Source organism: Thalassophryne amazonica, chromosome 18 (assembly GCF_902500255.1).
Source record: "Thalassophryne amazonica chromosome 18, fThaAma1.1, whole genome shotgun sequence".
In the NCBI taxonomy this organism is placed as follows: Eukaryota; Metazoa; Chordata; class Actinopteri; order Batrachoidiformes; family Batrachoididae; genus Thalassophryne; species Thalassophryne amazonica.
The window spans coordinates 58,865,253-58,888,619 of record NC_047120.1 but is presented as its reverse complement, the minus strand read 5'-3'; the positions used below and the strand labels follow the sequence as shown (position 1 = coordinate 58,888,619).

General features: G+C 40.0%; 1 protein-coding gene and 1 long non-coding RNA gene across 2 annotated transcripts in view; one reads left to right on the top strand and one right to left on the bottom strand.

Moving 5' to 3' along the window:
• Positions 1-93: 93 nt before the first annotated feature.
• LOC117531472 lies at positions 94-11,537 on the top strand. The gene is made up of 3 exons (XR_004566630.1): positions 94-643; positions 8,148-8,157; positions 11,526-11,537. It is a non-coding gene; the product is annotated as an uncharacterized LOC117531472 (long non-coding RNA).
• LOC117531470 (cytohesin-3-like) overlaps positions 1,732-23,367 on the bottom strand; it is a 65,341-nt gene continuing 43,705 nt past the window's right edge. The window contains exons 10-13 of the mRNA XM_034194585.1: positions 16,079-16,155; positions 12,829-12,900; positions 11,969-12,123; positions 1,732-2,079 (exon numbers count right to left, since the gene is read on the bottom strand). Coding sequence (XP_034050476.1) covers positions 2,007-2,079; positions 11,969-12,123; positions 12,829-12,900; positions 16,079-16,155 — 377 coding nt within the window. The 3' untranslated portion in view covers positions 1,732-2,006. The remainder of the gene's footprint in view (positions 2,080-11,968; positions 12,124-12,828; positions 12,901-16,078; positions 16,156-23,367) is intronic.

The following is a 23,367-nucleotide window of genomic DNA, read 5'->3' as shown; positions in this document are numbered from 1 at the left end:
TCAGGTTCTGTGTAATTTTGTTCATTTTTTGTTGTGTGGTGGGGCAGGATTATGAACCCTGTAAGGTTTTTTTTGGGGAAAATCTTGTACAATAACAAATGTTTAATTCCATACATGTGTATGTTTGCCTTCTTGGATATTTAAATACCGATTTCTCAGTGTTTCATCTCATTCTATCCAAAATCCTAATTTCTGTAGCTAAATCTGTATTTGTGAGGGCAAGGAATCCAGTGGTATAAATTATAGTCTAGGAAAAACCAATGTATGACTATTTTTGATTTTTATTGCGCATAACTGAATTGCCTGTTTGAGCAGGTAGCTCAGTGGCTTAAGGGTTTGCTTGTAGTTTGATTCCCACTCACAGTACCAGTCTCTGTCCTTGGACAAGATAGTTCACAGCTGGGTGGACTGGGTCCTTGTCCTGGTCCACCCAGCTGTAAATGGATGATGGTCTTGGTTGGGGAAGTAATCTGAGTTGGGCTGGTGTCCCCTCCAAGGGGAGTTGAAGACTCTTGTCCGTTTCATGCTTCCGAATCATCTCGACATCTAGATTAACTGGGCCTGTGATACTTGTGTCCAAACCATTTCCAGGGTTAAGTACAATACTACAATGACTGCCCATATATGCTTTAATAATCATAAAGTATTTAAGTGCCTTCCAAACTTCAACTTTGTTGATAGTGTGACACAGACTACTCACACACACTCTTCTAAAACCGTTTACCCAAGATTGGATCAGAGGAAGCTGGAGTCTATCCCAGCAGTCATAGGGCGTGTGCCAGGGTACACCCTAGACAGGTCACCAGTCTGTCACAGGGCCACACAGATTAACAAACACCTAACCTGCATGTCTTTGGGTGTGGGAGGAAGCCGGAGCACCCAGAGGGAACCCACATAAACACAAAGAACATGCAAACTCCATATAGAAAGGCCACAGGCGGGAATTGACCCCATGACCTTCTTGCTGTGAGGCAACAGTGCTAATCATAAAGCCGCCGTAAGACAAACTATTTGAAATAAAAAGACTACCAACATCCAAACCAGTAATAACTTGTGGCAGGCCCAAATTCTCATGTTTCTTGATGTCCTTCAGCACAGCTTTTGAGCTGACTACCGCTGTATGGAGAGGCGGGGATGGACTGATGGCCTTGGTGGATGACATCCAGGAACCACAGCAGTTCAGTGATGCGGTGGGTGTGGTACCAGTGCATGCTCCTAAACTTGACTTGAGACTCCTGTTTTATGGTTGAGGTCACTACAGTGGGGCCCGTATAGACCAGCATGACGATCTGTTAAATTTACACCGGGCACTCTTCCTGACCACTCCAGATGTATTAGGAGAACAGGCCATAGGTGACCTTGAACCGGGAATTAATAGTAAAGTGATGACTTATTTAGCACAATGGGATTCATTGCCCCCAAAAGGCAAGTTTAACTCCTAGAATCACAACTTTAAGTAAACTAGGAGCCACTATTTAGACAAATCCATACTTGAAGGATGTAATTTTAAAAAAATCCAAGATGGCTTCCATAATGATTTACAGCAAGATGGAATTATGCATTTTTTGATTTGTTAAATGTATAAAGTTTTCAAAAACAGTTTTTCTAATCCCCACCAAAAAAACAAAAAAGTATGCTGTCATCGGGAACTGGGCTCTGTGTGTATATTTGTGCGTGCGTGCGTGCGTGTGTGTAGTTGGAATTCTACATAATCCAATGGCTACATCAAAGTCCTCCGCCATTACTGCAGAATGGGTCAATTCCAAAGGTGTCCTGCAGAGGGCAGTATTATATGTTCCCATGATTCCAGCCATGGCTGTTTCTCCAGTTGTGTGTTTTCTTCCAGCATTTTAGGAATCCCACACCAGCATCCAAAGTCTGTGCCGAATTAAATATGTAACATTCAAATGGGCTCCAACGATCCATTTCAGTCAAACTGTGTCCCGGACAGAGTGACCTGCTTAACACACAGAGACGAGGATGCTGACAGCTGGTGCAGATGGAAATCATTTCTTATTGGCTATCCTCCGCTTCCTGGTGGCCAGCATGTCGTAGAAAGGATCCCTGCTGATGCTCGCTCTGGAAGGAAGGACAGGAGAATCTCAGGAAAACATCAACTGCCAGAAAAGCAAGCGGCACTGGCCTCAAAACATCTCAATCTTAAAAGAATAATAATAAACTTGCATTTTCACTTTTGTAAATCTTCACCAATTGGACATAGCCTGGAATAAAATATATAATTGTGTAAAAGTGTAAAAATGTTAAGTTTAGAATGCATAAATACATGTCAGCGTACAACCCCAATTCCAATAAAGTTGGGACGTTGTGTAAAATGTAAATAAAAACAGAATACAATTATTTGCAAATCCTCTTCAACCTATATTCAATTGAATACACCACAAAGACAAGATATTTAATGTTCAAACTGAAAAACTTTGTTTTTGTGCAAATATTTGCTCATTTTGAAATGGATGCCTGCAACACGTATCAAAAAAAGCTGGGACAGTGGTTTCTTTACCACTGTGTTACATCACCTTTCCTTCTAACAACACTCAATAAGCATTTGGGAACTGAGGACACTAAGTGTTGAAGCTTTGTAGGTGGAATTCTTTCCCATTCTTGCTTGACGTATGACTTCAGTTGTTCAACAGTCCAGGGTCTCCGTTGTCATATTTTGTGCTTCATAATGTGCCACACATTTTCAATGTGCGACAGGTCTGAACTGCAGGCAGGCCAGTCTAGTACCCGCACTCTTTTACTACGAAGCCATGCTGTTGTAACATGTGCAGAATGTGGCTTGGCATTGTCTTGCTGAAATAAGCAGGGACATCCCTGAAAAAGATGTTGATTGAATGGCAGCATGTGTTGCTCCAAAACCTGGATGTACATTTCAGCATTGATGGTGCCATCACAGATGTGTAAGTTTCCCATGCCATGGGCACAAACACACCCCCATACCATCACAGATGCTGACTTTTGAACTTTGCGCTGATAACAATCTGGATGGTCTTTTTCCTCTTTTGTCCGGAGGACACGATGTCCATGATTTCCAAAAATAATTTGAAATGTGAACTCATCAGACCACAGCACACTTTACTTTCCACTTTGCGTCTGTCCATTTCAAATGAGCTCGGGCCCAGAGAAGGCGGCAGTGTTTCTGGATGTTGTTGATGTATGGCTTGTGCTTTACATGGTGGAGTTTTAACTTGCACTTGTAGATGTAGCGACGAACTGTGTTAACTGACAATGGTTTTCTGGCATTCAATGTTGGTTTTTGGCCTTGCCGCTTACGTGTAGAAAGTTCTCCAGATTATCTGAATCTTCTGATTATATTATGGACTGTAGATGATGGAATCCCTAAATTCCTTGCAACTGAATGTTGAGAAACATTGTCCTTAAACTGTTGGACTATTTTTTCATGCAGTTGTTTACAAAATGGTGGTCCTCGCCCTATCTTTGCTTGTGAATGGCTGAGACTTTTGGGGATGCTCCTTTTATACCCAATCATGACACTCACGTGTTTCCAATTAGGTGTTCTTTGAGCATTCATCAATTTCCCAGTCATTTGTTGCCCCTGTCCCATCTTTTTTGAAATGTGTTGCAGACATCCATTTCAAAATGACCAAATATTTGCACAAAAACAAAGTTTATCAGTTTGAACATTAAATATCTTGTCTTTGTGGTGTATTCAATTGAATGTAGGTCGAAGAGGATTTGCAAATCATTGTATGAATGAATGAATGAATGAATGAAAACTGTTTATTTCGAACATTTGATACAACAACAATTACAAGATAGATCAGTAAAGACAACAACAAAAAAGTTCCTACTGTGTACCCAACATGTCCGAAAAGGGGTAGGGTGAAGCATCAGCTTATTTATCTCTACCCCTTCTTCCCCACAACCAGTAATACCCTTTGCCACATATACACATAGATTCCTACACACCTAAACCGATATCAATATATATATATATATATATATATATATATATATATATATATATATATATATATATATATATATATATATATATATATATATATATATATACACTCAACAAAAATATAAACGCAACACTTTTGGTTTTGCTCCCATTTTGTATGAGATGAACTCAAAGATCTAAAACTTTTTCCACATATACAATATCACCATTTCTCTCAAATATTGTTCACAAACCAGTCTAAATCTGTGATAGTGAGCACTTCTCCTTTGCTGAGATAATCCATCCTACCTCACAGGTGTGCCATATCAAGATGCTGATTAGACACCATGATTAGTGCACAGGTGTGCCTTAGACTGCCCACAATAAAAGGCCACTCTGAAAGGTGCAGTTTTATCACACAGCACAATGCCACAGATGTCGCAAGATTTGAGGGAGCGTGCAATTGGCATGCTGACAGTAGGAATGTCAACCAGAGCTGTTGCTCGTGTATTGAATGTTCATTTCTCTACCATAAGCCGTCTCCAAAGGCGTTTCAGAGTATTTGGCAGTACATCCAACCAGCCTCACAACCGCAGACCACGTGTAACCACACCAGCCCAGGACCTCCACATCCAGCATGTTCACCTCCAAGATCGTCTGAGACCAGCCACTCGGACAGCTGCAGAAACAATTGGTTTGCATAACCAAAGAATTTCTGCACAAACTGTCAGAAACCGTCTCAGGGAAGCTCATCTGCATGCTCGTCGTCCTCATCGGGGTCTCGACCTGACTCCAGTTCGTCGTCGTAACCGACTTGAGTGGGCAAATGCTCACATTCGCTGCCGTTTGGCACATTGGCAAGGTGTTCTCTTCACGGATGATGCGAAGGAGATGTGTTGCACTGCATGAGGCAAATGGTGGTCACACCAGATACTGACTGGTATCCCCCCCAATAAAACAAAACTGCACCTTTCAGAATGGCCTTTTATTGTGGACAGTCTAAGGCACACTTGTGCACTAATCATGGTGTCTAATCAGCATCTTGGTATGGCACATCTGTGAGGTGGGATGGATTATCTCAGCAAAGGAGAAGTGCTCACTATCACAGATTTCGACTGGTTTGTGAACAATATTTGAGGGAAATGGTGATATTGTGTATGTGGAAAAAGTTTTAGATCTTTGAGTTCATCTCATACAAAATGGGAGCAAAACCAAAAGTGTTGCGTTTATATTTTATATATATATATATATATACATATATATATACTCAACAAAAATATAAACGCAACACTTTTGGTTTTGCTCCCATTTTGTATGAGATGAACTCAAAGATCTAAAACTTTTTCCACATACACAATATCACCATTTTCCTCAAATATTGTTCACAAACCAGTCTAAATCTGTGATAGTGAGCACTTCTCCTTTGCTGAGATAATCCATCCCACCTCACAGGTGTGCCATATCAAGATGCTGATTAGACACCATGATTAGTGCACAGGTGTGCCTTAGACTGCCAACAATAAAAGGCCACTCTGAAAGGTGCAGTTTTGTTTTATTGGGGGGGGGGGATACCAGTCAGTATCTGGTGTGACCACCATTTGCCTCATGCAGTGCAACACATCTCCTTCGCATAGAGTTGATCAGGTTGTCAATTGTGGCCTGTGGAATGTTGGTCCACTCCTCTTCAATGGCTGTGCGAAGTTGCGACGACGAACTGGAGTCAGGTCGAGACCCCGATGAGGACGACGAGCATGCAGATGAGCTTCCCTGAGACGGTTTCTGACAGTTTGTGCAGAAATTCTTTGGTTATGCAAACCGATTGTTTCAGCAGCTGTCCGAGTTGCTGGTCTCAGACAATCTTGGAGGTGAACATGCTGGATGTGGAGGTCCTGGGCTGGTGTGGTTACACGTGGTCTGCGGATGTGAGGCTGGTTGGATGTACTGCCAAATTCTCTGAAACGCCTTTGGAGACGGCTTATGGTAGAGAAATGAACATTCAATTCACGAGCAACAGGTCTGGTTGACATTCCTGCTGTCAGCATGCCAATTGCACGCTCCCTCAAATCTTGCGACATCTGTGGTATTGTGCTGTGTGACAAAACTGCACCTTTCAGAGTGGCCTTTTATTGTGGGCAGTCTAAGGCACACCTGTGCACTAATCATGGTGTCTAATCAGCATCTTGATATGGCACACCTGTGAGGTGGGATGGATTATCTCAGCAAAGGAGAAGCGCTCACTATCACAGATTTAGACTGGTTTGTGAACAATATTTGAGGGAAATGGTGATATTGTGTATGTGGAAAAAGTTTTAGATCTTTGAGTTCATCTCATACAAAATGGGAGCAAAACCAAAAGTGTTGCATTTATATTTTTGTTGAGTGTATATATATATATATATATATATACACATATCAACATACATACACATATACATACACATATACACACATATACATATATACATATATATACACATATATATACAAAAACATAAATATACACCTACACATACCTACTTACATACAAAATACTATATATTTACAAGCTGAAGCAAAAAACAAAAACACCCTAACCCTCATTACCCTTCCTCCTCCCTATACCTAGAAAAAAACATATTTTTGTACCGCTGTTTGAACTGGTTCATGCTTGGACATTGCTTGAGCCCCACTCCCAATCTGTTCCACATCCTCACCCCACAGACAGAAATACAGAAACCTTTTAATGTTGTTCGTGCCCACTGATGCTTTAAATTAAATTTCCCCCTCAGACTGTAATCCCCTGATCTGTTAAAAAACATATTTTTAATATTTGCTGGAAGTAAATTGTTTATTGCTTTATACACAATTTGTACTGTTTGAAAATGAACCAAGTCTGTGAATTTTAAGAATTTGGATTGTAAAAATAGTGGATTTGTATGATCTCTATAGCCAGTATTATGAATAATTCTTATAGCTCTTTTCTGTATTACTGATAGTGATTGTGTTGTACCTTTATAAGTATTACCCCATACCTCTGCACAGTACTGTAAATATGGTAAAACCAGTGAGCAGTAAAGAATGCGGAGTGAGTTGTGGTCCAGAATATGTTTCGCTTTGTTTAGAACTGAAATGCTTGACAGTTTACTTTGTTTATGTTTTATATGAGTCTTCCAGTTTATCTTATCATCTATTATCACCCCCAGAAACTTATTTTCATGTACCCTTTCAATATCTACCCCCTCGACTTGTAACTGAACCTGTATGTCTGTATTACAATAGCCAAATAACATGTATTTTGTTTTACTTAAGTTTAATGATAATTTGTTTCTGTCAAACCATATTTTCAATTTTCCCATTTCTATACTGATCCTCCTCAGTAACTCCTGCAAATCCCTCCCTGAACAAAAAATGCTTGTGTCATCTGCAAATAATACTAATTTTAATATTTTGGAAACATTGACAATATCATTTATATAAATTAGAAACAGTTTTGGACCTAATACTGACCCCTGTGGGACGCCACAAGCATTGTCCAAGCATGATGATGTATATTCCCCCAACTTCACAAACTGTTTTCTGTTACTTAAGTAGCTTCTCACCCAGTGCAACACCAACCCCCTAATCCCATACTGTTCAGGTTTATTGATTAATATGTCATGATTGATTGTATCAAAAGCCTTTTTAAGGTCTATAAATATTCCAACTGAATGTAATTTGTGGTCTATGGCGTTTGTAATCTCCTCAACTGATTCTATTAATGCAAGTGATGTTGAACTATGTGCTCTGAATCCATATTGACTATCAGTAAGTAATTTATGTTTATTTATGAATTTGTCTAATCTATTATTGAATAACTTTTCTAATAATTTGGAAAATTGTGGAAGCAAAGAAACAGGTCTATAATTTGTGAAGTGGTGTCTATCCCCAGTCTTATACTGCGGCAAAACCTTAGCTATTTTCATTTGATTGGGAAATTTACCGGTTTGAAATGATAAGTTACAGATGTATGTTAATGGTTCTACAATCCATTCAATGACCTGTTTTACCACCACCATATCAATTTCATTTAAATCGGTAGATGTTTTATATTTACAATTATTCACAATGTCTATAATTTCTTTTCCATCCACTGCTGTGAGGAACATTGAACAGGGATTTCTTTCTATGAGATTATTATCCCAATCCTCAGGTTGGGAATCAGGAATTTTTTCTGCCAAGCTTGGTCCAATATTTACAAAAAAAGTATTAAAACCGTTGACTACCTCATCCTTATTTTCCTTCTTGACATTATTATCAATGAAATACTGAGGGTAACTCTGTTTTTTATTACCATTTTTGATAATGCTATTTAATATATCCCATATTCATTTAATATTGTTTTTGTTATTATATAATATGTTACTATAATATTCCTTCCTACATACCCGTATAATATTAGTTAATCTATTTTTGTATTTCTTATATCTATTTTCTGCCTCTTTAGTCTTTAGTTTTATGAATTCTCTATACAGTGTATTTTTCTTATTACATGCATTTCGTAACCCTTTCGTCATCCATGGTCGAGCTTGGATTTTTTGTTTTCTGTAGTCTTGTTTAATTGGACAATTTTATCATATAATGATGTAAATATTTGTAAAAAAGTTTCATATGCACTATCAACATCACTTTCACTGTATACCTTTTCCCAGTTTTGCTCCTGTAAATCCTTCTTTAGTGTGTTCATGTTTTCCTCTGTCCGCACTCGCCTGTATTTTATTTCTCCTCTGGCTGATTCCGCCGATGGTTTCTATTATAAACGATGAAAACTGGTAGATGATCACTAATGTCATTGATTAATAATCCACTCACAGTGTTATTCTCAATATCATTGCTGAATATATTATCAATTAAGGTGGCACTATGGGATGTAATTCTGCTTGGCCTGGTGATTTTGGATATAAACTCATACTGTACATTATACTGATAAATTCATCTGTTATTTTATGCTTATTTGGATTGAGCAGATCAATATTTAAGTCACCACAAATGAACACAGTTTTTTGATTAGTTTTTGAGAACATTTTTCCCATACAGTCAGTGAATGTTTCAATACTAGATCCTGGTGCTCTATATATACAGCTGACTAATACATTTTTGCTTTTTTCTTCACATATTTCAATAGTTATACATTCTAATAAGTTATCAATCACAGTTGTCATATTGTCTACTATTTTATAATCCATGTTCTTATCCACATACACAGCCACTCCTCCTCCACTCTTATTCTGTTTACACAATTAAATTCATATCCATCCAGTTCAAAATCCATTCCTTTATCTTCATTGATCCATGTTTCTGATATAGCAATTATGTTAAATATTTTTTTAAACTGACTTAAATATTCTTTAATGTTGATAAAGTTTGCATATAGACTTCTGCTGTTGAAATGGATTATTGATAATTTGTTATCCGTTTTAATGATCCGATTAAACTGTTCATCTGTATAATAGCAACAACTGTCATTGATATTTGAGAAGAAATTATTGTCCGGGTCTATATCGTGCTCCAAGTCCAGTACATTGTGGTCTGTGTATTTAAATGTTCTCAGTTCTACTTTTCCACGATCAGCAATCCTTTGAGTTATATCCTTCTTGTCTCCAGATGTAGATGAATAGGTAGTAGATGAATAGGTTCCTCTGGTCTGTGTCATGGTGTTGTGATGTGTTTGTGTCCTCATACCTTATTGGTCGTATTTGTCCAGTTCCTTGATGTTCCTGATTACCATAACCTTCGCTTGTTCTGGTGTTCCATTCAATTTGATAAATGTTTTGCAGTTGGATGTCCATGTCTGTTGAATTTTTCCCTGCTTTTTTAAGAAACGAGCTTTCCTGGCGATGTCTGCGTTTCTTTTGGTCAGATGTTCATTGATGAATACGTTTGTTCCTTTAAGTTTCCGTCCCTGTTTTAACAATGCTATTATAACTGCTCGCTTGTCTCCATCCTCTCTCCTGGGCAGGGGGTGGCACGCTTCAATGTTATTACAGTCCATTTGAATACCTTTAGATTGCAGGAAGTCAGCCACCTGTTGTTCCACTGAGCTGGCCTCCTGCTCACTGGCCTCCCCTCCACTGTCTTCTGACACCGCCCGTGCGTAGGATCGAGGTTTAACATGAATTCCTGTAATAATAACGTCGTTCATCCTTGTGTACTGTTCCAACTCCGCAACACGGTTCTCCAGGTACACCAGACGCCGGTCTTTCTCGGCATTCTGGATCCGGAGAGCCTTCACTTCTTCCACCAGCTCCATAATGGATTTCTGCTGCATTTTAACCACAGAGATTTCCTCAGACAAAAAGTCCAGGGACTTCTTGATATCGTCTCCCTCCTCCGCCGTCAGTGCCTTCTTCGGACCCATTGTTGTATGGCTGGGGGGCCTGGCTGCCTTTTTGTTTCTGTCTTTTGTTTTTCCTTCCAGGTGGCTTGCATTTGGGACTGAGTGGCTGTGTTGCTGAGGTTATCAGGACCTCACCCTGATCACCTGCGGCTCGTCAGGACTCACAGCTGAGGTGCATCTATATGGATTGGAACATGGTGGCATTTAAGACTGGAGTATTCAGTGTGTATTTGCCAGAGACTCGACCTTGTGACCAGACGGGTGAGATCGTCGTCTCGGGAGCCATCTCATCATCAGTGGATGCAGAGAACGTCCAGGGTTTGATGCACGGTCTGTGAAAGAGGAGGGGGTGAGGTCTCACGCTCGTCAGCACACTTCCTGAGGTACGTTAGATTTTGTGACTAACATTTATACAGTCAGTAAATGTGGTGTCCCTCACACCTTTATTATATTGAGCTGTATGTTAGTCATGTATCGGCTTCCACTGCAGTGGAGTTTTGTGAACTGGATGTTCCATGCCTGCAGGTTGGGAAGCTGATTAGTAATCAAGCCAGGAAGTGTTTGCTGTTTGTACACCTTTAAGTGTTCTCTCTGTGTGTAGAGTGTGGACTCACATAATGGTTCCTTCTTTCACAGACTCGGTTTGTTGCGGCCACCTGGGGGGTGTCGGCGGGGTCCTTGGGTCCGAACAGCTTCTGGCTCCGGACCGTTAGCGCTGCTGGGAGCGCACCACGCCAGACCGCACTTTTTGTTATTTTTTGTATCACTGTTATGTATTAAATTCAGTTAGCCTTTGTACCGTGCTCTGCTTATTTCATACTGGGTCCTTCAAACGCTGGTCGGTTCTCCGAGCTGCGTCCGACACATAACACCCATGGTCAGATAACTCCGCGCTGGCGCCTCGGGCCTCGGTAAAGCCGCGCCGGTGGAACTGCGCTGACGCCTCGGGCTTCAGGTGGAGCCGCGCCGGTGGATGTGCGCTGACACCTCGGGCTTCAGGTGGAGCCGCGCCGGTGGATGTGCGCTGACACCTCGGGCTTCAGGTGGAGCCGCGCCGGTGGAAAACAATCCTGCTGTGGATCAGCGAACTTCACACTCCAGTGAAACAACAGTGGTTCTTTGAGATGTGCTCTGAGGCTTCATTGGTGAACTATGATTGGTGACACACTCAGTATTGTATTCTGATTTATTTATATTTTGCACAACGTCTCAACTTCATTGGAATTGGGGTTGTATAAAAAGGGGAAGCAAAATGCATCTTGACCTCTAGATGGCATTTAGTGCTCTTTAAACATATGTGAAGCTCCAACAAAATTTCCAGTACCTTAGCGGGACTTTGGCGTAAACCTAAAACCCAGCAGTCTGATTCAATGGAAACACATACGCTAATGCTAAGAGGTTTTTTATGTGATCAGCATTGGGGGTGGGGGGAGGGGGGTGGTAATGTGATTTTCCGCTCTGTTATTCATCATATTGCCCAGTGAGTGGATGATGAGCAGTCAGTGGATCAATTGTCTGCTGCAGTCTCCTCCCACTGACAAGGTGCCATCCGGGCATGTGACAAAGGCCGACAAAAAAAGGCTGATTTCTTTCCATGTCAAGTCCCAATTAAAGGGAATTGGACTGATCCAGGGAGCAGTTTTATCTGTGGAGGTGTGAGAAACATCAGGAGATGATACGCCGCATCTTACTTGATGGATTTGATCCATTCCTCCTTCTCCTCCGGTGTAGGAGCCGATATCCTGTACACCACGTGGTTGCCCTCGACGACACGCCCATCAGCCTCAGTCTTGCAAGCTTTGATCACCTGACCTTTGTGGTTGGGGTTGTAGAGCTCAAAGCAGTTCTAAGGAGACATTGAGATTCTCATTATTGGTGTAATCTGAAATCAAACAGGTCTAGCCACTGTTAGACTCTGTGCTTGTGGTTTGTGTGTACGATATCTTGGCAAAAACCTCATGTACCAAGATGAAATTTGGTACACTAGATCAACTCACTAAGACCTAAGACAAGTTCCTGATTGGTTGTGTTTCAGCCACACTTATGGCCACCAGGAGGCAGAGTCTCTGACACCTAATGTACTTGATATCTTGACAAAGACTTTGTGTATTAAGGTGAAACTTGTTGCACAAGGTCACAAAGACTTCAGAAAAATTCACTGTTGGTTGTGTTTCAGTTATACTTGTGGCTAGTGTATCAAGGTGAAACGGTACACAAGGCCACCCCACCAAGACGTCTGAAAAGGTTTTTTTTTTTGTTTTTTTTTTTGCTGGTTCTGTTGATTCCACTTATGGGTACCAAAGGGGCAGGACTCTGAAACCTAGGGCATGCTGCAACACCACAAGGACTTTCTGGGTCATACAGTATGCTACAGTGGGTGACATCTATCAAAGACCTTGCTCAAGTTTGAGGTTGGGTTCAGTGACACTGCTGGGGTCTGTATCAACCTTGTTTCATGCAGTTCTAAATGCACTTGATGAAAACACCTCAAAAACTATAAATTGCATATTTTTTCCCCAAAGCTGAGAGACTGCATAGATGTTCTCCTTACTGGTTTTCTAGGCTCATCCACTTCTCTTATACTGAGATTCTCCAGAGGAATGATCCCACGAGGCTCTTTATCCTAGAGACACAAATACTTGGCATCAGATGTTTGATGATTTATTCAAACAGATTCAAATTCTTTTAAACACCTAAAGACTATAAAATCAGACTTTTTGTCATTTCTTTTCTTTTTTAAGGGATTTGCTCCTGTTCAAACTTATACAACCAGACCCAGGTTTTGTAAATTAAAGAAACAGACAAACAAGGTCATTTCAACGACAGCTTCGCCATCATCAACTTCCATCAGGCATGTGATGATACGATTATTCCCTTCAACCATCCCAGACATGTCCAGCAGGTGGTAGAAATGTCAACGGTATATTACATAATTAAAACAAACCTGCTATTCGTCTTGATATGGTGCATCAAATTTAACCAAAATTAAATCAGTTTTTCCTCATTATGTGCTGTTTTAATTTGTAGACTTACAAGAAGACAGCTTTTATTGTTTTTCAGTTATTGCATTAACAAACAGAAGGGAACAGACTTACTGGAATTTATGGGATATGTAAATGCCTATGCTTTTCAATTTTCCCACCCACATTTTCCTGCCTAGTCAGGGGATCAAACCCATGACAGTCTGGTTGCAAGCCTGCACCTCAAACTTACAATTTTTATTTTAATATCATGACGAGCAACACCTAAGCAGTAAACTACACCACCACACATTAGAGTGCATCGTCAAAGAAAATGTCTTGAAAAGTTTCTTTACCCCACCCCCTGGATTAGACTCAAGCAATGCTTTCAGCACATTTTTGTGAAAAAAGAGTCCAGTAATACACATTATTTTGTCATTTGAATACTAATAATAATAATAACAATAATAATAATAATACTCTTGCCTTCTACTTGTATCTCCTGCATCATTCTTCTTCCTTCTGCACCCTCCTGGATTCTCCTGTAGCCTAGTGCACCCTCCTGTACCCTCCTGCACCCTCCTGGATTGTCCTGTAGCCTCCTAGATTCTCTTTTACCCTCCCGGATTCTCCTGTAGCCTAGTGCACCCTCCTGCATCCTCCTGTATTCTCTTGTACCCTAGTGCACCCTCCTGCATCCTCCTGTATTCTCTTGTACCCTAGTGCACCCTCCTGTACCCTCCTGGATTCTCCTGTAGCCTCCTAGATTCTCTTTAACCTCCCGGATTCCTCCTGCATCCTCCTGTATTCTCTTGTACCCTAGTGCACCCTCCTGCATCCTCCTGTATTCTCTTGTGCCCTAGTGCACCCTCCTGCATCCTCCTGTATTCTCTTGTACCCTAGTGCATCCTCCTGGATTCTCCTGCATCCTCCTGGATTCTCTTGTACCCTTCTGGATTCTCCTGTACCCTACGTGCACCCTCCTGTACCCTCCTGCATCCTCCTACACCCTCCTGTATTCTCCTGGATTCTCCTGCACCCTCCTGGACTCTCTTGTACCCTAGTGCACCCTCCTGGATTCTCCTGCACCCTCCTGGATTCTCCTGCATCCTCCTGGATTCTCTTGTACCCTCCTGGATTCTCCTGTACCCTAAGTGCACCCTCCTGTACCCTCCTGCATCCTCCTGGATTCTCCTGCACCCTCCTGGACTCTCTTGTACCCTAGTGCACCCTCCTGGATTCTCCTGCACCCTCCTGGACTCTCCTGCACCCTCCTGGACTCTCCTGCACCCTCCTGGACTCTCTTGTACCCTAGTGCACCCTCCTGGATTCTCCTGCATCCTCCTGAATCCTCCTGCACATTCCTGGATTCTCCTGCATCCTCCTGGATTCTCCTGCACCCTCCCGCATCTTCCTGCACCCTCCGTCCTCTGGGGACTTCAGCTGCGTCTGCAGGGCCTGACATGGCTTGGAGGAGACCTTGGGGAACAGTCTGGTGTGCAGCCTGCCATCTTTCCACTAATGAGGACGAGGAAAAGATCCTCAGGGACGGCTGCTCACAGCTGGATGGATTGTGCCCCCCCCCCCCCCCCCCACAGTGCAAGTGCAATTTTGTGCCTTAGTGTTTGTGGGGGGTTGTCTTCAGAAACAGGGGTGCTGGCGGGGCCTCTTTTTGGCTTAGCGGGAGCCAGATGTGTAACGCCAGATGTTTCAGATGATCTCTCTTATTAATTGCTGGAGTGAGGTTCATTTAGGTCAAAGGGGCTGCAGCTGTTAACGAGCACAGAAGGAAGACGTCGCCAGATGCCTCCATCTTGACATTTTAAGCATTTTTTTTTTTATCCTCGAAGGCGTTGTTGTGATCAGGTCTGTGAACGTCTTAAAAAAAGCTCTGAAAACGATGCACAAGCTGTTCCTCCAACATCAATCAGATCCAAAATCCCCTCGGTTATGGGTTTTCTTTTTTTAAACACACAATTCCTTCTCCATAATAAATTTGGTGATCTTTTTTTTCAACAATCTGGGCTGTGATACAGCACATTTTTAAAATTTCTATTAAACTGACTCAAACGATCCAAATCGACAGATTCGAGTCTGATGAATCCAAAAATAGACGTTTCCACTCGTTGAACGAACCAAATGGTGGCGACATTTCTAAGTGAAGCAAATGATATATAAGTGGAAAACGTTTGCAGTCTGAACGTCTCCCCTTAAACTGTTGTCACATTTTGTTCTCCTTCATTCATAATTCATATGACATTTATTTCTACCTCAGCAACTTCGAGCACTTTGCTAGCCTGCCAATATCAGACTTAATATTTAAAATCTACATAGATATCTATCTTTCAAGAAGGTGCCTGGACAAGCTTTAGATTTTTTGTGCAAATATATATTTTTTATAATGAAATCAAAACAAAATAAAAACAAATAAATAAATAAAAATTTGTGAGACATCATTCCCCAAATGATGTTGGATTAAAATTATTGAAACATTTGAATAATGAATAATGTTTTCCTGCTGACTCAAAGTGATGCTCAGTGGGCGTGTCTCTGAGTAAGTGAAAATCCAATTAGGTGCTTCCGTGACATATGTCACAAAAGTGTAAAACAAGCCATTTTAGGCCAAAAGTTTGCTTGTTGCAGAATAATTTGCGCACGAAAAGACAGAACTTCAACACTTTGCATATGTTTGACAAAAAAAAACCATAAACACATGTAACTATAAAAAGTAAACAAAACGTATTGGACCCCTTTAAGATACAACATCCCTACATATTGCTGTCAGTGAGTGATGTGCAAACATAATGATAGCAATCGTGTGGAGCAAACATGACGGCTTACGGTTGTGTATTCAAAGTAATAGAGGCAGTTGTCCGTCAGAATGAACCACCTTCGCTTCCATGTCTTCACTCTGCCGCCTGCGAACAACAAACACAACAAACACATCGGCATCGATTTAAAACCACGTCTGCTTCTGGATCATCAGATCGCTGCGTTACTGGACCTAACTGTAAATGTACTTTTTCATATATCACATTTTTCGCAAACATGTCATGTATTGTCAACAGCCGGGTTCCAGCAACCTTAAAGAATTTGGAATTGGAGGGTCAAAGGTCAACATCCCTGCAAACTTTTTTTTTTTTTTTAATTCACAAACTTTATGAGTGCGCTAACTAAAATTTCCAGAACAACTGTTCATTTTGTCATAAAGGCACCAAATGTGGCACACATATTCTAAATGAACTAATACTTATTTTCAGATGTGGAGGTATCCTGGAGCTGACCTCTCATGACCTACAGGGGTCAATGAAGAATTAGACAGGGGTCAAAATTTTAAAATGTTCCAATCATACTGAAAGGTATATCATATTATTTGTCTGATCAGAACAATTCCAAAAAGGTATAGTTTAGACTATTCTTGACTAAATGTTGTGGAGTTATGGGGTAAACAGCATGATGACAAAGGTCAATTTCAGTTTGTACAGGGGTCAAAAGATAAAGTTGGTCCAATTCTGGTAAAAAGTGATGAAAAATTATTGGTTGAGCTAATAGGATTCTAAAAAGGATTACTTTGCATCATCTGTCATGCTTAGTTATCATATTACAGGGTAACATGTCACATGTCGTAGAATCCAATGGACGTCAACCTTGTTTGATCTTTACTTTGGAGACTAAACATTCAACACAGACAAAACTATTCCATTTATTAATCCTATTAGCTCAACCAATAATTTGCATCACTTTATTGCCAAAATTGGTGCAACTTTAACTTTTGACCCCTGTACAAACTGAAATTGACCTTTGTCATCATGCTGTTTACCCCATAACTCCAAAACATTCAGTCAAGGATAGTCTAAACTAATATATATGTCAAATGTAATTTTTTAATCTTTGGTCAGACATCCCTGATTGTTACTGTACTTGCAGTTGAGCGCTTGGTACCCCAGTTATAGCAAGACCAGTGATTCTTGAGTCAAAAGATCAAAGGTCAAGACTACTTGAAGGATCATTTTCTTTTTTTTGTTTTTAAACCTATAACATGCTTCTGGGCACAAAACCTTCTGCTCAACATACCTGATTGTTACCAGCATACCTGATTGTAGGTTATGTAGCCCGAGTCAAACAACCTTACTGATTTTGAGGCCAGAGGGTGAAAAGTCAAAAAGCTTTTCTTTTTTAAATAACAAACTGCTTGTGACCACATTAACATGCACTGGTTATCTAACTGGTAATAAACTTTATATGTATATTATGTAGCCTGACTGCAAGAACTGCACTAACTTTGGGTTTAGAAGATCAAAATTAAAAATAAAAATTCATTCTTAACATCATATTTACCAGGAGCTCAGGCGTAATGTTTTCATTCAGTGTCTATTTTTATTTATTTATATTTTGGCAAAGACACCAAAGCTAGTTGTAAATATAATGTTATATCAGTTTTAGGGACCCCCCCACCCCCTATAATCTGTCCAGCCTCCATTATGGACAGAAGTAGATTATCGGGATTATTGGATTTTCTGTTAATCAGTGATACAATGAGTAATTTATGTATGTAATCACAAATGTAACATGGAATCCTGCAGTATGTAAGACATAGTAATGTGCAGATTGTGCACGTTTGTGATGTCATCAGTGTGTCGACACACATGCTGTTCTAACTAAGTCCATAAGGGTGCCACTTTTGGCGCACATTGGAGTGAAAAATATTTGACCATTGACCTCAGTAACTTACGTTTGAAAAATTTAGCATTGCTTACAAAATTTAAGAAACCACCTACATACACTATGTGCCAGGTTGGTGCACACTGGAGTGAAAATTTAAATTTTGACCAATGAACCCAATAACTGACGTCTGGACAACTTGACCTCACCTAGGGAATTTCAGAACTCACCAAATTTGATGGACCTTAGAGTAAACATAAAATAAATAATCAAACTTTTAACCTTTGACCCAGTGACCTTGACCTGTGTCAAAACAAAACCCTTAAAGGAGAGTTCCGGGGTTGATCATGAGCCATATATAGCATTTGGTGGAAATTGGCCAAAGGACCTGTGAGAAGAAAGGTAATAAAGACAGGCAACATGAATGAACAAATAAATAAACATAAAATAATAAACACGTAACTTATAGTATGATATTAGCTTAGCCGCAGTAGCGTGTTCAGCAGTACGACACCGTCATGCTGCCCTGTCAGAATAAAAGTCTTATTGTGTAGCTTCCACTGCTTTGACATTAAAATATTTTTATTATGAAGCACATTCAGAAAAATATGTTAAAACTAGGAGCTTTACATATTTCACTTTCTGTTGACAGCAGCAGAACGTCCTGCAGCAGCCCTGCTGCTAACCTTTTCAATAAAAACATTCTGGTATAGTTTGGGGTGCAACATAAACATTCTGATGTAGTTTGGGGTGCAGTATAAACATTCTGGTATAGTTTGGGGTGTAATATAAACATTCTGATGTATTTTGAGGTGTAATATAAACATTCTGGTGTAGTTTGAGGTGTAATATAAACATTCTGGTGTAGTTTGAGGTGTAATATAAACGTTCTGGTATAGTTTGGGGTGCAATATAAACATTGTGGTGTAGTTTGGGGAACAATATAAACATTGTGGTATAGTTTGGGGTGCAATATAAACATTCTGATGTAGTTTGGGGTGCAATATAAACATTCTGGTATAGTTTGGGGTGTAATATAAACATTCTGATTTATTCTGAGGTGTAATATAAACATTCTGGTGTAGTTTGAGGTGTAATATAAACATTCTGGTATAGTTTGGGGTGTAATATAAACATTCTGATGTAGTTTGGGGTGCAATATAAACATTCTGATGTAGTATGGGGTACAATATAAACATTGTGGTGTAGTTTGGGGTACAATATAAACATTGTGGTGTAGTTTGGGGTACAATATAAACATTCTGATGTAGTTTGGGGTGCAATATAAACATTCTGGTATAGTTTGGGGTGTAATATAAACATTCTTGTTGTGTGGCTGGGGTGCCTGGCTGGCTTTTGTTTCTGTTTTCTGTCTTTCCTTCCAGGTGGCATGCGTTCAGGACTGAGTGGCTGATGTGTGGCTGAGTTATCAGGACCTCACCCTGATCACCTGAGGCTTGTCATGTGCAGCTCGTCAGGACTCACAGCAGTGGTGCATCTGTATGGATTGGGGCATGGTTGCATTTAAGTCTGGAGTACACAGTGTGTATTTGCCAGAGACTCGACCTTGTGACCAGACGGGTGAGATCGATGTTTGGAGAACCATCTCATCATTATGGACGCAGAGACCGTACCAGGTTTGATGCCATGGTCTGTGAAAGAGGAGGGGGTGAGGTCTCACGCTCGTCAGCACACTTCCTGAGGTACTTTAGGTTTTGTGACTAACATGAGTACAGTCAGTAGATGCGGTGTCCCTCACACCTTATTATATTGAGCTGTTATGTTAGTCGTTTAATCAGCTTCCACTGCAGTGGAGAATTGAACTGGGTGTTCCATGCCTGCAGGATGGGAAGCTGATTGGTGATTAAGCCAGGAAGTGTTTGCTGATTATGTACACCTTTGAGTGGTCTCTCTGTGTGTGGAGTGGTGGACTAACATTATGGTTTCTTCTTTCACAGACTCGGTTGTTCGCGGCCACCTGGGGGGTGTCGGCGGGGTCCTTGGGTCCGAACTGTTCTGGCTCCGGACCGTTTGTGCTACTGGGAGCGCGCCGTTTTTCCACCTCGCCAGACTGCGCACGTATTGGTTATTAATTGAGCACTCACTGTTATGTCATTAAATTCTGTTATCCTTTGAACCGTGCTCTGTTTCCTTTATGCTGGGTCCTGTCAAATGCTGGGTCGGTGCTCCGACTGCGTCCGACACATAACAATTCTGATGTATTTTGAGGTGTAATATAAACATTCTGGTGTAGTTTGAGGTGTAATATAAACATTCTGGTATAGTTTGGGGTGTAATATAAACATTCTGATGTAGTTTGGGGTGCAATATAAACATTCTGGTATAGTTTGGGGTGTAATATAAACATTCTGATGTATTTTGAGGTGTAATATAAACATTCTGGTGTAGTTTGAGGTGTAATATAAACATTCTGGTATAGTTTGGGGTGTAATATAAACATTCTGATATAGTTTGGGGTGCAATATAAACATTCTGATGTAGTTTGGGGTGTAATATAAACATTTTGATGTAGTGTGGGGTGCAATTCAAACATTCTGGTAAAATCTGGGATGCAATATAAACATTCTGATGTAGTTTGGGGTGCAATTCAAACATTCTGGTAAAATTTGGGATGTAATATAAACAATCTGATGTAGTTTGGCGTGCAATTCAAACATTCTGGTAAAATGTGGAATGCAATATAAACATTCTGATGTAGTTTGGGGAGCAATAGAAAGATTCTGATGTAGTTTGGGGTGCAATTCAAACATTCTGGTAAAATCTGGGATGTAATATAAACATTCTGATGCAGTTTGAGGTGCAATATAAACATTCTGGTGTAGTTTGGGGTGCAATATAACCCTTCTGGTGTAGTTTGAGCTGCAGTATAAACATTCTGGTATAGTTTGAGGTGCAATACAAACATTCTGGTATAGTTTGGGGTGCAATATAACCGTTCTGGTTTGGGGTGTAATATAACCATTGTGATGTAGTTTGGGGTGCAATATAAACATTCTGGTATAGTTTGGGGTATATATATATATATATACAACCCCTGGCAATAATTATGGAATCACCGGCCTCAGAGGATGTTCATTCAGTTGTTTAATTTTGTAGAAAAAAAGCAGATCACAGACATGACACAAAACTAAAGTCATTTCAAATGGCAACTTTCTGGCTTTAAGAAACACTATAAGAAATCAGGAAAAATAATTGTGGCAGTCAGTAACGGTTACTTTTTTAGACCAAGCAGAGGGAAAAAAAATATGGACTCACTCAATTCTGAGGAATAAATTATGGAATCACCCTGTAAATTTTCATCTCCAAAACTAACACCTGCATCAAATCAGATCTGCTCATTAGTCTGCATCTAAAAAGGAGTGATCGCACCTTGGAGAGCTGTTGCACCAAGTGGACTGACATGAATCATGGCTCCAACACGAGAGATGTCAATTGAAACAAAGGAGAGGGTTATCAAACTTTTAAAAGAGGGTAAATCATCACGCAATGTTGCAAAAGATGTTGGTTGTTCACAGTCAGCTGTGTCTAAACTCTGGACCATATACAAACAACATGGGAAGGTTGTTAAAGGCAAACATACTGGTAGACCAAGGAAGACATCAAAGAGTCAAGACAGAAAACTTAAAGCAATATGTCTCAAAAATCGAAAATGCACAACAAAACAAATGAGGAACGAATGGGAGGAAATTGGAGTCAATGTCTGTGACCGAACTGTAAGAAACCGCCTAAAGGAAATGGGATTTACATACAGAAAAGCTAAACGAAAGCCATCATTAACACCTAAACAGAAAAAAACAAGGTTACAATGGGCTAAGGAAAAGCAATCGTGGACTGTGGATGACAGGATGAAAGTCATATTCAGTGATGAATCTCGAATCTGCATTGGGCAAGGTGATAATGCTGGAACTTTTGTTTGGTGCCGTTCCAATGAGATTCATAAAGATGACTGCCTGAAGAGAACATGTAAATTTCCACAGTCATTGATGATATGGGGCTGCATGTCAGGTAAAGGCACTGGGGAGATGGCTGTCATTACATCATCAATAAATGCACAAGTTTGCATTGATATTTTGGACACTTTTCTTATCCCATCAATTGAAAGGATGTTTGGGGATAATGAAATCATTTTTCAAGATGATAATGCATCTTGCCATAGAGCAAAAACTGTGAAAAAAGTCCTTGCAAAAAGACACATAGGGTCAATGTCATGGCCTGCAAATAGTCCAGATCTTAATCCAATTGAAAATCTTTGGTGGAAGTTGAAGAAAATGGTCCATGACAAGGCTCCAACCTGCAAAGCTGATCTGGTAACAGCAATCAGAGAAAGTTGGAGCCAGACTGATGAAGAATACTGTTTGTCACTCATTAAGTCCATGCCTCAGAGACTGCAAGCTGTTATAAATGCCAGAGGTGGTGCAACAAAATACTAGTGATGTGTTGGAGCGTTCTTTTGTTTTTCATGATTCCATAATTTTTTCCTCAGAATTGAGTGAGTCCATATTTGTTTCCCTCTGCTTGGTCTAAAAAAGTAACCGTTACTGACTGCCACAATCTTTTTTCTTGATTTCTTATAGTGTTTCTTAAAGCCAGAAAGTTGCCATTTGAAATGACTTTAGTTTTGTGTCATGTCTGTGATCTGCTTTTTTTCTACAAAATTAAACAACTGAATAAACATCCTCCGAGGCCGGTGATTCCATAATTTTTGCCAGGGGTTGTGTGTGTATATATATATATATATATATATATATATATATATATATATATATATATATATATATTCTTTTTTTAAATAACAAATTGCTTGTGACCACATTAACATGCACTGGTTATCTAACTGGTAATAAACTTTCTATCCCAACTGCAAGAACTGCACTACCTTTGGGTTTAGAAGATTAAAATTAAAAATTAAAATTCATTCTTAACATCATATTTACCAGGAGCTCAGGCATAACGTTTTCATTCCGTGTCTATTTTTATTTATTCATTTATTTATATTTTGGCAAAGACACCAAAGCTAGTTGTAAATATAATGTTATATCAGTTTTAGGGACCCCCCCACCCCCTATAATCTGTCCAGCCTCCATTATGGACAGAAGTAGATTATCGGGATTATTGGATTTTCTGTTAATCAGCGATACAATGAGTAACTTATGTATGTAATCACAAATGTAACATGGAACCCTGCAGTATGTAAGACATAGTAATTGTGCACGTTTGTGATGTCATCAGTGTGTCGACACACATGCTGTTCTAAGTCCATAAGGGTGCCACTTTTGGCGCACATTGGAGTGAAAAATATTTGACCATTGACCTCAGTGGGGCTCATATTAAAGTAAACTTTACCATCCGCGGCATTTATGTCAATAAATCTAAACGAGCACAGATGTACACAAAATATCTTCCAAAAATGTTGTCATTTTCAATGTTTTCAGAGACATTTATTGACT